The sequence below is a fragment of the Eumetopias jubatus genome, unplaced genomic scaffold (genome assembly GCF_037043125.1).
Source record: "Eumetopias jubatus isolate StellerSeaLion01/CBP00866 unplaced genomic scaffold, mEumJub1_p1.0 scaffold_7, whole genome shotgun sequence".
NCBI classification, from domain to species: domain Eukaryota; kingdom Metazoa; phylum Chordata; class Mammalia; order Carnivora; family Otariidae; genus Eumetopias; species Eumetopias jubatus.
This window is the reverse complement of record NW_028274813.1, coordinates 73,312,782-73,328,345: the sequence shown is the minus strand read 5'-3', so window position 1 is coordinate 73,328,345 and position 15,564 is coordinate 73,312,782. Positions and strand designations below refer to the sequence as shown.

At 40.0% G+C, this 15,564-nt stretch overlaps 1 protein-coding gene across 6 annotated transcripts in view; it reads right to left on the bottom strand.

Moving 5' to 3' along the window:
- The window catches only part of CHD8 (chromodomain helicase DNA binding protein 8), a 60,628-nt gene that overhangs the window by 25,254 nt on the left and 19,810 nt on the right, over positions 1-15,564 (bottom strand). For 4 of the 6 annotated variants that reach the window (XM_028095143.2, XM_028095150.2, XM_028095145.2 and 1 more), the window contains exons 2-9: positions 14,462-15,519; positions 13,222-13,590; positions 12,160-12,545; positions 10,713-10,827; positions 3,898-4,080; positions 3,749-3,817; positions 3,331-3,386; positions 2,716-2,833 (exon numbers count right to left, since the gene is read on the bottom strand). In XM_028095143.2, coding sequence (XP_027950944.1) covers positions 2,716-2,833; positions 3,331-3,386; positions 3,749-3,817; positions 3,898-4,080; positions 10,713-10,827; positions 12,160-12,545; positions 13,222-13,590; positions 14,462-15,304 — 2,139 coding nt within the window. In that variant the 5' untranslated portion in view covers positions 15,305-15,519. The remainder of the gene's footprint in view (positions 1-2,715; positions 2,834-3,330; positions 3,387-3,748; positions 3,818-3,897; positions 4,081-10,712; positions 10,828-12,159; positions 12,546-13,221; positions 13,591-14,461; positions 15,520-15,564) is intronic. The other 2 variants (XM_028095152.2, XM_028095151.2) reach the window with 1 other exon arrangement.

The window sequence follows — 15,564 nt, the reverse complement described above, 5'->3', positions numbered from 1 at the left end:
CACCTCCACTGTCCATCCACTGCACTCTTCCTTCCACTTCCTTCACACAACTAAACTACTCTTGTCAACGTCATTAATCTCCAAATTGCCAAATATAATGAAACATTTCTGTCCTCATCTCACTTTACCTCTACAAAGTATTCCACAATTCCTAGTTCTCTCCTTTAAGCACTCTCTTCCCTCGGCTTTTCTGAGACACTCTACTCTCGTCAGTAGCCCTTCCCCCTTTATTTTGGTTTTGGCCAATTCTTGATCATCTTCACTGGTTCTTTTTCTTCTACATCATTGGTATCCAACTTTGGGTGTTATCTGAAAATAAATAACCCAAGGCTCTAAAGAAAGTTCTTAAAGAAACTTTAAGGAAAAAACTCTTCCTTCTTAAGACACTTCTCTCCCTCTCTTGCTTTTTGTGACATATCTGCTTCCTAATCTTTCTCCTGCCACTCTGGCACACAGTTCCTTCTGCTTTGCCTGGACCTCTGAATTTGGGAGAATTCTTAAGCCTTGGTTCTGGGCTCACATACATTCTATTATAGAAACAACTTTCATAAGAGAATATAGAACTATTAGAATGTAGAGAAATTCCTTCCCCCCAGGTGACTTTAATCATTATTAAGGTTTTCATAACTATTTATATGCTGATAAAATCCAAGTTTTAACTGCAGCCTGAAAAACCCAGATTTGTGTATATGTGCTTGCTAGAGATATGTTAAGGAATTTTAAGGTTAACACAGTCTAAACTAAATTCTTGATTTTCCCCAAATCGGCTACTTCCACCATCTTCCATACTTCAGTAAAGGATCCCACCTCAAACCATTTGCTCAGACCACAAACCTGTCTATATAAGCCATCACACCAAGCCCTGTCAAATCTAATCTATCCATTCTATCCAGGTGAAACCACTCTACTCTAAGCCATGATATTTCCTTCCTTACTGCTCATCAGACTTTCATGCTTAACTCTTCTTCAATCCACTTTCCAAAGTCTAGGTGATCTTTTAAAAGTGAACACTGGACTATGTCTTTGACTTGTTTTAAACAATGTAATGATTTTCCTCTTCACTTAGAATAAAAACAAAACTAAAGCCAAACTGCTTAAAAGGTCTGTATGCACTGCTCGCCTAAATTTCTGATCTCATTCTGGGCCATTCACTCTCTTTTGTTTGTCAACTGCACTGTCTTTTCAGTTCCTTCGCCTGTCTCAGGGCCTTCAAATATGCTGTTTCCCATGCCAGTGATATTATTTACATGGGTTCATGGCCTTGCTCCTATTCATAATTCAATTTTCAGAGAAGACTTCCCTAATTATCCAAAGTAGGTGTTTCTTTCCCCTCCCCTTATGTCTCCTTGTGCTCTTTCTTCTCTGGCACTTAACACAATTTGAATTATTTTTTAGTATTTCTCTCTCCCCAATCAGACAGTGAGCTGTATAAGAACACCGACCATGTCTGGTTTGTTCTCCATAGAGACTAGCACATGATAAATGATGAATAAACGAATGACTGATTTGATTAAATGGCCTACCTATATATGGAGGTTTAATTGGCATATGAGTTAGTACTAGAGACTGGTTCAATAGTCACAAATTGGACATCTAATATCAGCTGGAATGGGATTACAGTTTCATTGTACATTTCACAAATTATGCTTTAAAATAACTTAGATGAAAAAAACACAACCCAATTATTACTTTCATATAAAAAGAAATTATAAAACTACATGGTCCTACTTGCCCTCTCCAGGTGATGTGAGAAATAGTTCATTTATTTGCAAACTTGGTGGTATCAAGTTAGCTTTATCATATGTATTCAGGCAGAACTGGATTTTTTTTTTTTTTTTGCTAAAACTATGCATTCAGTTCCTTCCTTCCCTCAATCTTTCTTTTTTGTTTTTTTCAAAGGTTTTATTTATTTATTTGACAGAGAGAGAGACAGCGAGAGAGGGAACACAAGCAGGGGGAGTGGAAGAGGGAGAAGCAGGCCTCCTGCTGAGCAGGGAGCCCAATGCAGGGCTTGATCCTAGGACCCCGGGATCATGACCTGAGCTGAAGGCAGACGCTTAACAACTGAGCCACCCAGGGGCCCCCTCCCTCAATCTTTCTTACTATACTTTTTTCCCTTTAGCTCTAAGAAGCTTTGAAAAAGAATCTGTCTTCTCAAGGCACTTAGTTCTGTATATATAATAAAGATGAAAAATCCCAATTCAGCAAAGGCATATGTATACAAAGCTTTCAAAGCAAAATGGACAGTTAAAATATGGCTCAAGAGATCCTTATGCACACGCCAGTGTTTAACCAGTAGTAAGAATGGTTATGGTAAATTAACGCTCCTTTATTACCATTTCTTGTTATACTGGATTAGAAATGTTAGAAAATAAATGTTCTTTCCTAATGATATGGTTGCTTATGCCTACAGATACCACCAACCGCCAGACAGACATTAGAAGAATGCTCCAAGTGGATCAGAGGTCAGTTTAAAATCCGTCTTGAAAACATATCACGAATACTGAGCAAGTCAATATCAAAATATCCTATTAACTTAAAAAAAGACCACATTTAGACCTGGTTAAACAATGCATGGGGCAATTTAGTAAGGAAAGTCCAATGATCAAAATTAAGACTTCATACCCATATATACAAAGCAACTATAAATCTTAAATAGTCAAGACTGATAACCCCAGTAATTTATGCTTCTGTGAAATAAATGATAGGCAATACCTCATGGAAGAAATGTCTCATCTGAGCCATTTTGGTTTTGAAGCGCTTTAGTTTTTGATGGATCCTTTTATCCTTCTCTAGTTGGGAGATGGTAGCCCATTCACAGTGTAGATAGGAGCTGAAGGGGATGGAAATAGCTGGTCATGCTGAGAAAAGGGAAGTGGGAGGCTAGACTTGGGGATAAGCCAGAAGCAGGCACAATGAGTACAACATACTTAAGTGGGGAGACAGTGTCCTAGGTAAGTGCTTCTTAAGCTTGATTTTGCACACAAACACCTGTGGCAGGCCTGAAAGTTCACATTTCTAACAAGCACCCAAATGATGCTCAGACCACAGTCTGAGTAGCAAGATCTTAATGTTAAACTAAGTTATACAGGGCCACAAGGGATTTTATCAGGAACCACCCTTACCCCACCTTCCTGTTGGGAAATAGGACGAATCATGCCCATTCCCGAACTATACTCTCTGAATAGACATTTTCTTCAATGAAAACAACAATTTGGGCCAGGAGACTATTAAAAGGGGACACATTCCCACCCAGTATGGACTATACAGGAGAACTCTTTACAACCCTGTGGAGTTTATTGTGAAAAGTTTTTTGCATGGATCACATACTAGTTCTTGTACTTGACAAAGAATTCTTCTGCCTCAGTATATTGTCCAGAAGGAAGCTGAGAAGAAAGAAATTATAGTTATTAATAACCTTATTTGTCAAAAAGAAGAACCTTAAATTTTCACTACTCAAGGTAGAGCTTCATACCAATGTTCCTAGAGTGTATTACTGACTGAGGGATTAAAGAACTAATCTAGTACTCCAACATAAGAGATCTGATAGCTGGAAAAAATAAGCCTTTATCCATTTTAAACAGATACGCAAAAGAAGAGCAAAAAGACAATTCCTATTTTCTAGCTAACTTCCCTCCACCATATCTCATAATTATACTGTAGTAATATACCCTGGCATCCAAAAGTGTTTATTAAATAAAGCCTGTGAATGCAGGATTATGGGTTGACATGAAGATTAAGGCCTCACCTCCTTCTTCACAATCCGCATGGAAAGCACTTTATCTACTATGGCTGCATCTTCTTCACTGGGATTCTCCTGTAGCAAAAAATGCAGTCAGTCAACAGACACTGTGAGAAGCAGGACAACCTCTCATATTGCTTAAGTTCTCAGCTTACCACAAAGAACTGCATGGAAGGCAAAGTTTCGCCATCTGGTTCCTGCACTGGTTCAGGGAGGATAGGCTCAGTTTTTATTGGACCAGTTACGTCCACTTCTTCTTCTTCTTCATCATCTGTGATCTTTATATCCAGATCCTCTGTATATTTTTTTCGTTTAACTTGGCGGTTTGACCGTCTTTTCTGTAGCGGCAAGAATGGTTAAAATAACTGTGTAGGTATCTCAAAGAGAAAACCTTTGAAACTATTTGCCTACAGTCGTATACTTAGACTTACTCCAAAATCCCTATGAAAAACCAAGCCAAAAAGATAAAGAGCTTATTTACCAAATTATGTGATATCAAACCATATAATTTATTTTTTGTACCAATACATATTAATTTGCCAAACTCTTTTATCAAAGAACCAGAATCCACCTGAAAGTAACCTGGCTACTACTGGCAAGAAGCTCTGGTAAAATGAAACAGGACTCAACCTGCAGGGTCCAATGCGCTTTCCATAAAGAGCAACTCTGAACTGCAAAGGTGCAAGAATGTTTTGTTACTAATTTTGCTTTTTGTTTTAGTTCTAAGGTTTTTTTTAATAAATAGAATCATAGTATATGGTGATTATAGTATTGTTCTGCTACTTACCTTTTTGTTAACAGTATTTCTTAAAGATGTTTTCCATATCAACACATTTTAGATTTACGTTATTCTTTCAAGTGGTTGAGCAAACATTTTTGTAAGATTTTATTTATTTTAGAGAGAGAGAGCATGCGTGCACAAATGTGTGCACAAGTTGGGGGAGGAAGAAAATGCCAAGCACACTCCACACTGAGCATGGAGGTGGACTCAGGGCTCAACCTCAGAACCCTGAGATCATGACCTGAGCTAAAACCAAGAGTCAGACGCTCAAGTGACTGAGCTACCCAGTCGCCCCGAGTAAAATATTAATACGTTGTAGCTCATGATAAAAAATTGGGTAGGATAGAGAGATAAAATTATTTTTCAATCTATCATGATTATATCTCTGAAAAACACAAATAAAATGAATTATTAGACACAGAACTACTGAAATTAAGCAAACTTCGCTGGCAAAAAAAATTTTGAAAAATATCATTCTTATGTAGATTGAGCCATAAAATATAATGAAAGAAAAGATTCAGGGCGCCTGGGTGGCTCAGTTGGTTAAGCGTCTGCCTTTGGCTCAGATCATGATCCCAGGGTCCTGGGTTTGAGTCCCACATTGGGCTCTCTGCTCAGTGGAGAGCCTGCTTCTCTCTCTCCCTCTGCTATTACCCTTGCTTGTGCTCTCTCTGTCAAATAAATAAATAAAATCTTTAAAAAAAAACTGAAAAAGGAAAGAAAGAAAAAACTCTATATATGAAAACAAGAAGATTACTTATCTAAAGAATTAAATTTAGTAAGAAATATATAAAATCTATATGAAGAAAATTTTAAAACACTCCAGGAGGACTTAAAGACTTGAATAAATAATAAAATACATTGTCCTGCAATAAGAAGACCTAATTCTAATTATATACATTACATAAATATGACAAAATAAAATTAACAAAACTTTTTAATTAGATAAGCTGATCCCAAAATTCAAAGAGAGAAATAAACACTTAAGAATAACCAGGAAAGGGGCACCTGGGTGGCTCAGACGGTTGGGCGTTTGCCTTCGGCTCAGGTCATGATCCCAGGGTCCTGGGATCGAGCCCCACATCGGGCTCCTGGCTCAGCGGGGAGCCTGCTTCTCCCTCTGCCTCTCTCCCTGCTCATGCTCTCTCTCTCTCTCTCTCTGTATCTCTGTGTCTCAAATGAATAAAAAAAAAAAATCTTTAAAACAAAAATAACAACCAGGAAAAACAGCAAAAGTGTGCTTGGCCTTACCAGATATTAAGGACACTAGAGAGCTATACTAATTAACAAAAGTTGGTAGTACCTCTCCAAGAAAAGATAAACAGGTCATTGAAATAATGTCCAAATATAGACTAAAATACTTATGTGGATATAGAACATGATAAAAATAGCACTTCTAATCAGTGAGGGAAAAGTAGATTATTCTATAAACAGGATTGGAAACAAATGACTAGCCATTTAGAGGTTGAAAGAAACTAAATTACATAAAAATAAAAGATTTCAAAATCTTTTTAAAAAATCTTAAAAAAGGGACACCTGGGTGGCTCAGTCAGTTAAGCGACTGCCTTCGGCTCAGGTCATGATCCCAGGGTCCTGGGAAAGAGTCCCGCATCAGGCTCCTTGCTCAGTGGGAAGCCTGCTTCTCCCTCTGCCTGCCTTTCCACCTGCCTGTGCTCTCTCTCTCTCTCTGACAAATAAATAAATAAAATCTTAAAAAAAAAATCTCGGGCGCCTGGGTGGCTCAACTCATTTAGTGTCTGCCTTCGGCTCCGGTCATGATGCCAGGGTCCTGAGATCAAGCCCCACATCGGGTCCTTGCTCATCAGGGAAGCCTGCTTCTCTCTCTACCACTTCCCCTGCTTGTGTTCCCTCTCTCGCTGTCTCTCTGTCAAAAAATAAATAAAAATCTTTAAAAAAAAAAAAATCTTAAAAAGACGTAACATTTCTAAAAGAAAGCATGGAAGAATTTTTTATAATCTCGTAGTAGGAAAGATGTTTCTAATAAATTGATCAATTTTACCTTGCAAAAAATTTGAGCTATTTACATATCATAACAAAGTTGAGACAAATAAGAAACTGAGGGGGAAAACACCAAATGATCCATTTCCAAGCACAGAGTTCTTTTGACTAAGAAAAAGATCCGTAACACAACAGAAAGATAGGCAAACATCATGAATAGACAGTTAGTAGGAAAAAAACACAAATGGCTTTAAAAGTAAAAAGATGTTCACGCTCATAATAAAATAAGTACAACCGAAACCTAAACTGAGATACCTTTTTCTTTTTGTTTTTTTGCACCTAACAGACTGGTAAAAATCAGAAAGTCTGATCAAATACTGAAACAGGAACTTGTACATACATTGTTGGTTAGAATACACATGGGCATAACCTCTATAAAAGAAAATTTGACAATACCCTTTGGTCTAGAAATTCCACTTCAAAGATATTATCCTACAAATAAATCTGCACATATATACAAATCTTTGTAGCATTACTTGCAGTAGTAGAAGACCAAAGAAAACCTTAATGCCCATCAGTAGGGGACTAGTTAAACAAATTATGGTATAGTCAAAATATGGAATACTATAAAAGTATTTAAAAAGAATGGGTAGTTGGCAAAACCAAATACTGAAGATGTGGAACTGGAGCTCTCATTACCGGTGAAAGTGTAAAATGACACAATCACTTTGGAAGTTGACAGATTCTTATAGAGTTATAATGTTTATATGTGTAACTACCCTATGGTCTAGTAATCCTATTCCTTAGCTAGGAGAAATGAAAACCTGTGTCCAAGAAGTACTAAGACTGTTCACTGCAGCCTTATTCATTATAGCTCCAAATTGGAAACAACCCAAATGTCCATGAATAGAATAGATTTGCAGTTATTTATTTTTAATTTTTATTTATTTATTTATTTATTTTTGTTTAGTAGAGTCGCATACCCTACTGACTGAGCCTGCCAGGCGCCCCTCTACTTTTTGTTTTTTATTTATTTGACAGAGACAGACACAGCGAGAGAGGGAACACAAACAAGGGGAGTGGGAGAGGGAGAAGCAGGCTTCCCGTGGAGCAGGGAGTCCGATGCGGGGCTCAATCCCAGAACCCTGGGATCATGACCTGAGCCAAAGGCAGACGCTTAATGACTGAGCCACCCAGGCGCCCCTCTACGTTATTGTTTTTAATTGCCATGTACTATTCTATCACGTGGATTTTCAGAATTTTATTAACTATTTCCCCCCATGGACAATGAATTTTTGGACATTTCTGCTATTGTAAATATTGCTGCAATACATACTCAGCATTACATACTTTTGACGGTTTCCTAGATGCAGAATCATTGAGTCCAAGGGGGCTGACATTTTAAATTTTGTTACATACTGAAATACTGACTCGCCAAAAAGATTGTCTCAACATTCCCATCAACTGCCTGAAAAGCGTCTGTTCCTTAACTCCACTGCCAACGCTGGCATTACCACTTATGGGCTGAATTATACCCCCCAAAACTCTTTTAAGATTTCATTTATTTATTTGAGAGAGAGTGAGAAATAGAGAGAGAGAAGAGAGAGCAAGAGCAGGGTGAGGGGCAAAGGGAGAGGGAGAAGCAGACTCCCTGCCAAGATGGGAGCCCAACACGGGGCTCGATCCCAGAGCTCCGGGATCATGAACTGAGTCAAAGGCAGACACTTAACTGACTGAGCCACCAAAGCGGCCCAATCCCCCAAAATTCTCATGTTGAAACCCTAATCCCTAGTACCTCAGAATGTGACTGTATTTGGAGAAAGAGCTTTAGAGAAGTGATTAAGTTAAAATGAGGCTGGTAGGGTGAGCCCTAATTCAACTTGAATGGTATCCTTTTAAGAGGAAATGTGGACACATAAAAAGACACCAGGCATGTATGCACTGAGAAAAGACCATGTAAGGACACAGTAGGAAAGCAGCCTTCTACAAGCCAAGGAGCGAGGTGTCAGAGGTAACCAAACCTGTTGACCCCTTGATCCTGGACTTCTAGCCTTCAGAACTGTAATAAGATTAATTTCTGCTCTTTAAGCCACATGGTCTGTGGTATTTTCTTATGGCAACCCTAGTAAACTAATACACCACTTTTTAAAATTTATATTCTTTGTATTACAAAGACTTGCCTTCAGTTTGTCTTTTAATTATTTCTTTATTTAACCTTTTTTTACTTAACATACACATATATAACTCTTTCCATGCCCTCTTACCATGAGCTAAGCACTGTCCTACGTGCTTTATAAATGCTTCCATTTAGAAAAACATAAAAATAAAAATAAAACAAATAAATGCTTCCATTTAATTCTCCTAACCACCCTACTTGGTAGGCATTAGTATCTGTATTTTAGAGATAAGGAAACTGGGGCACCAAGAGGTTAAATAAACTTGGCTGAAGTGACAACGTTAGTAAATAATAAAGATGAGAACCAAGGAATTCTTGCTCCAGAGGTTATGCTCTTAACCACTATGTTATTTGTAGAATTTTTTTGTTATACGTGCATAATTTTTATATAGTCAAACATACCAATGTTTCCCTTTATGATTTCTCAATTTTAATACCCCCTTAGAAAGATCTACACTACGTGATAATTATTTTAAAAAATCCATCCATGTTTTACAGGAAGTTCATGATTTCAAGTTTTACATTTGGACCTCTGATTAAACTAGTATTTGTTTGGGGCACCAGGGTGGCTCAGTCATTAAGCGTCTGCCTTCGGCTCGAGTCATGATCTCAGGGTCCTGGGATCGAGTCCTGAGTCGGGCTCCCTGCTCAGCAGGAAACCTGCTTCTCCCTCTCCCACTCCCCCTGCTTGTGTTCCCTCTCTTGCTATGTCTCTGTCAAATGGATAAATAAAATCTTTAAAAATAAAATAAAATAAACTAGTTATTTGTTTAAGTAGTGACACAAGAAATCCGGTTTTATTTTTTTCCTACATGGGGAGCCAGTTGTCCTAACATAATTTATTAAATATTCTTTCTTTCCATTGATTTATAATGGCATTTTAATTCATATACTAAATTCTCATAACCATTTGAATCTATTTCTAGACTATTATCTTTATTGATGTTATTTCTTCTCTAATTCCATGCTCCTAGTAATTATTATTTCATACTATATCTAATATCTGTTAAATCTAATTTTTGCCTCATTTTCCTTTTCAATTGTATCTTAGCTATTCTCACATGTTAATTTCCACAGAAAAACCCAACTATCAGTTTGCCAATGTACTGAATGTATATCAAGAAAGAGGGGATGCTTTTCTGAGTATTAATAGTTAGGGAAGCCCTTAAAGTTTGTTTAGTAAAAGCCTCCATTTACCAAGGAAAAATTCAGATACAGTAGCTAAGTAAATTGGCCAGGCTCATAGTGCTACTAAGAAGTACCATGGGTCTTCCAAATCTTAATACTAGGGGATGAGATTCTTTGTATGGTTGGAAACCAGAGCCAAAGGTGGTACCATAAAGCAACAATCAGAGACAGAGGACTAAACTTCTGGTCCAGCTTCTTTTATTCTCTTCCAGTGTTTCTCATCTTCAAAAGGTAGGAAAAAACATTGTGCCTAAGCACCCAGTTCACACAGTCAGAACCCTGAAGTGTAGAAAAGGTAAGGCAAAGGGATAAATGGACAGTTCTAAGAGAAACCAAGGTACTGACAGCCGTAACAAGCATGTAGCATAATTTCATACTTGCTTCGTTTTGGAAACACTGGAATTTCAGAAAATGACTACTGCTATTTTTTTTTAATTTTTTAAAGATTTTATTTATATTTTTGATAGAGTGTGAGCACGAGCAGGGGTAGGGTTAGAGGGAAAGAGGGAGAAGCAGACTCCCCACCGAGCAGGGAGCCCGTCGTGCGACTCGATCGCAGGACCCTGGGATCATGACCTAAACCGAAGGCAGACACCCAACCAACTGGGCCACCCAGGTGCCCTGACTATTGCTGTTGTATAGTATACTATAGTATAGTACAGTATAGTAATATGCTTTTTGCCTAAAAAACCAAAAATTTAAACAACACAACCATGACCAGGTCCCTCCACTTTTACCTTTTGGGCCTACCTTTCTTTTAGAAAAATTCTTGAAATGTGCATAGGCTTACAGTCTCTTGTATCTATTCCTGGTTTGTCTGTCAGAATTAAACTTGATTTTTCTAAGTTCTTTCGGGATCCTTTTACCTGAATGCTGCTTTCTTCATCTTCTCGGGGTGATTGGGCAGGCATGACTTCTACATCTGAATTATCAGATGAGGTATTACGCTTTCTCTTTTTACCCACCACAGGGGTAATGGTGCTAAAAAGGAAAAACCAAATTCATTTTCAGTGAGGGTCTTCATTTAGGAGAAGAAAAATATAATTAATCTAAACCATCATCTATGAAACTTTCTAATAGAAGTGTCTAGCTCTTCAGTCAGTAGGACACACAGCTATGGAATAATGTGTTTGAAAAATAGAAGATACTTGGGTTTTGAAACCAATGTCTGACCTTTACACCAGATTTGACGAATCCTTTCTACTACTGTACTCACAAATACCTGAAGGAAGGTGTCATAAGAAAGCAGAATACTGGCCCAAGAATTACAAGGCCTCACTTTAGTTCCAGTTCTGTCACTAGCTGGGCATTAGTTTCCTTATTTGTAATATAAACACCAAAGATAATACCCAGCCTGAGAATTGTTGAGGATTAACTAAGATAGGCAATATAAATTTTTTTAAAGCTGAAAAATCCTCTCCAAATATAAACCATTATTATAATTCCACCACAAAGCCTGGAGAATCCTAGGGGGTAGAAGCTAGGGAGAAAGGAGTGAAGCCACAAAGACATGGAAAGGAAAGAGAAGACAACTGTGATAAGCCCTGGTTCTGCCAACCCTGCTTAAGGCTGACAATGGTTGCTAAATCTTCTCTAGTTCACAGATAAGATTTAAGAACAGGGCAGCTACACCTCCAACAGCTTTTTTACTGATGCAGGTGGTAAGGGGATAGTGAGATATCTCTTTCACACTTTAGTAATAAAAAATCAGGAAGACGTATAAAGTCAGCTTTTAAACATAACCCCCAACTCAATAATTAGCTATCTTTTCTGTGCCTTGTTTCTCTTCCAAAATATGCTAATTTGCACATTTCTGTTTAACAAATCATATAAGCATTGGGACAGACAAAAGAAAGGCCTATCTTCTGTGGTAGATATATCACCTTGAACTGTGCAGCTGCTAAATACAAGTACATCCTAGGGGCGCCTGGGTGGCACAGCCGGTTAAGCATCTGACTCTTGGTTTCAGCTCAGGGTCATGAGATCAAGCCTGATGATCAGGCTCTGCACCGAGCACAGAGTCTGCGTGAGACTCTCTCTCGCTCTGCCTCTCCCCCTGCTCTCTCAAATAAATAAACAAATCTTAAAAAAAAAAAAAAATACAAGTAGTTCCTCTCAATACTAATTTTTTTTTTTTAAGATTTTATTTTCCTAAGTAATCTCTACACCCAATGTGGGGCTCAAACTTACAACCCTGAGATCAAGAGTCACATGCTCTACCGACTGAGCCAGCCAGGCACCCCTCAACACTAATTTAAAAACAAGTGCACTGTCCTCAAATGTCCCAACAAATTAGCAAAGGGTTGTACTCACTTCAGCTTACTCTTGCCCTTAGTTTTGGAGGTACCAGATGTTTTGCTCTTCTTTGGCTTTTCTTCCTTGAGTCTCTCCCCACTGCTCTTCTTCCTGCGTTTCTTCTCACCTTCTTCCTCAGGCCGAACACTGGGCAACTCATCCTCATTTAGGACTCGAGGTATGTTCTGCTCACCCCGGGCACGGGCCCTAGCAATAGCTTCTGCTACAATCCGATTGGCTTTCTCTTGCTTCTTCTGGTGCTCCAGCCTGCGGTTTTCCTCCATTCCTATCTTGCCCCCAGTATGAGGAGCAGAGCTTGCTGGTGAAGACAGAGCTGCCACTTCACTGGCACTTAGAACTTTAACTACGGAGAGCCCAGAAGAAGCCCCTTGGGAAGAGCCAGCCTACAGAAATAAAGACACTAAAATTTCAACATGCTGGTAGCTAAATGGCCTAAATAAAACCTAGCTCTAAAGAAGACAGGCTAGAAATGTTCCATCTCTAATTCCTCAAGAATCAGACTCAGATCAAGTCTTACTGAACTTGGACACAGAAGAGGGGAAAAAAGTGTTGTTTTTTTTTTTAAGTTGAAAGGGGATGAGAAAAGGCAAGAATTGTGCCAAATCAAACTTCAATATCCTTTAGCCATGCTCCTAATGTCAATAAACCTCTCCATTATTCTATGGCCAATGCTGATCTCTAAGCCGAAAGTAAATAAATTCAAATTCTACTCTTGGCCTATCTTTATGGGGGGGGGGGGAGTTAATAATCACTTGACCTCTTTAGGACAACTTCCTTATCTTTCAAATGAAAGAATAATGCCAATCACTTTTACCCCCCCCACAACAATATTAGGAAAAAGACTATAAGTGAAACAGCGCAAAGACAAATGTTAGATAAATCACCTCTTATCCCAAACCTAACAATGACCCTCAAATCTTTTCATATAATTAAAACAAAGTTCCCACAGGCAAAAGAAAAGCCTGCATTTCAGTTCAGAGGCATGACTCCAGTGACCCCACACTCAACAATTAGTGGTTGCTCAGGGGGACAGCAGGGGGCTACCTGTGGAAGTCTCACCTGTGGCTGCAGCACCACCTTGAGTGGTACTGAAAGTCTTTGTCCTGGGCTTTGTCCTGGCCCCATTATCTGAGCCTGCTGCACAGAGGACAGAGTCACAGGCTGGGTTGAGGGTGGCGGCGGCGGCGGCTGCGACGCTGGTGGCTGTGGTACAATCTGGATTTTCTGCTGTGGCTGTTGCACCTGCAGCTGGATTGTTACTACTTTGGCGGGCTGCCCCTGAGCATTCTTGGCTTGGGTCAGGGCTGCCAGCTGGTTGCCCTGTAACACTATCTTGCCTGGTAGACTCCCTAGAACGACATGCCGGTGTCCTTGGGGACCTCCAGACTGTGGCTGCTGGAGGACCAGGGTGATGCGTTTCGATTCACCCTAGAGTGAAGAAAGGAAATTGCAAGAGAGGTGCAACATTAAAGAATGGTATACTCTTAAATATTTACACCAGTTTTCCTCATCCTAGAACCATCAAAACTGAGAGTTAGAAGACATAACACAATTTATTTTGTTCATCCTCCTATCTGTCCTGATTGAGTCTTCTCTGTAACACCTCTGCCCAGTGGTTATCAGGCCTATTTTTGACAAACTCCTGATGGAAGGCTATCTTCTAAGGTAGTCATTCCATTTTCTGGCAGTCTATTAGAATGAAAGTCTTTATAATCCACCTCCTCACAGCTTTTTTCCACTGGTCCTACTTATTTTAATGCCACCCTCTTCCTCACAAATGCCTTTGGCTCTTTATTCAGAGGCTAGCACCTCTACGCTCTTACAATAGAAACTAGCCTTTTCACTGGATAAAGGAGGAAGACAATCTCAGTAATAAGAACAGGGAAAACATACGCATAGCTTCTGTAAGTCTTGCAAATATAAATAAATAATGACTCTTTGTTCCCATAGCATCCAGTATTTCTCATAAAACTTTGTATTATACAGTACTGTGAATTCTTGTTTACTGTCGGCCTTCCTGGCAGACCGTGAGCTCTGTAAGGACAGGGACTGTGTCTGTCTTGTTCAGCACCAGCTAGGCACAGAGTAAACATGTAATAAGAGCTCAAAAAATATGTCAACATTAACTGCTTGCACCTAATAAGTAGTAAGTACATGGCTGTCAATGCTGATTTTTTAAAATAGCAAAGGTAGAATTTAAACAGGATTTCCTAGAGATAGGTCTCATGTGCTCTCTTCTCACACAGTTGCTGGGCCCTCTACTAAACCAAAATTCACCTCCCCCTTTCACTCAAGTCACCTGGGTAGGTGTAGAGGTCAGTGTAACTGCAGGCTTCAGTGGGGGCCCTGTGGCCCCAGGGTTTCCAGCAGGAGCTGAACCCTTAACTGGCTGTAGGACCAGCTGCTTTACTGGTCGGCTGGGCTGGACAATGCGCTGAACAGTAGCCTGGTTCCCAGGGACCTTGGCGGCCAACACTGTATTACCAGAGACAATGGAAACACCTGGTCGAAGGGGAGTGCCGGTTAGCACTTTGGTAAAAGTAACTTTTCCACCATTGGCTGTGCCAGCCACCAGGGGCTGAGCTGTGCTGGTGATACCTTGGGCCTGAATTTGTGCCACATGGGCACCAGTGACTGAGGAGCTTGGTGGGGCCTTAAGGATAACAATCTTAGGGGCTGACTGAGGTGGTTGCCCTCCAGCACTACTGGAGGAGACAGCTGTGGCAGAGACACCCATGAAAGGATTCCCTTGGCTCAGGATCTCCTGGCTCTTGGAGACCTGCAAAAGTCCTGATGTTGGCGTCGGTGTCTGTAAGACAGGTTGGGCTGGCTGCTCCTGGCTGACGGGCTGAGTGGTATAATCATGCAAAGTTAAAGATTCTGGAGCTGGAGCTGTTGATTCTTTGGGAAGTTCTGTGGGGGCTGTCTCGTCTGGTGGGGGGACCAGGTCATTTGCTGATGAATTCTCCACATCACCACCTCCACCATCCTGGTTCATCTGATCCAAGGAGTCCAGAGAGCTTGGCAGTCCAAGGGCTTCCTCAATGGGGTCTTGTGTGACCTGGTTGAAGCTGTCATCAGTCAGAGAGTCCAGGCCAAATAAATTTGGGTCATCAAACAGATCCATGATGGGGTCTGCCATCTTGGGAAAGCAATGGAGGGTACTTCCCCAAGGTCTAGGGAGGGAAGGGGAGGGGGGGTACTGGCTCTCCCCTCCCCTCCCCTATTAAGAAAAAAATGTACACAATGGAAGAGGACTACTCTTCAGGTAAAGAGGCAAGAAACAAGTGCATGTCAGATTGTCCTGACCTTCATGGAGCAAGATGGCTAGGTCTTCAGAGGAAGATGGTGAAACTCCTGTTGTGAGAAGACAAATGAAAAATAAGCAAAGTTGGTGACCTC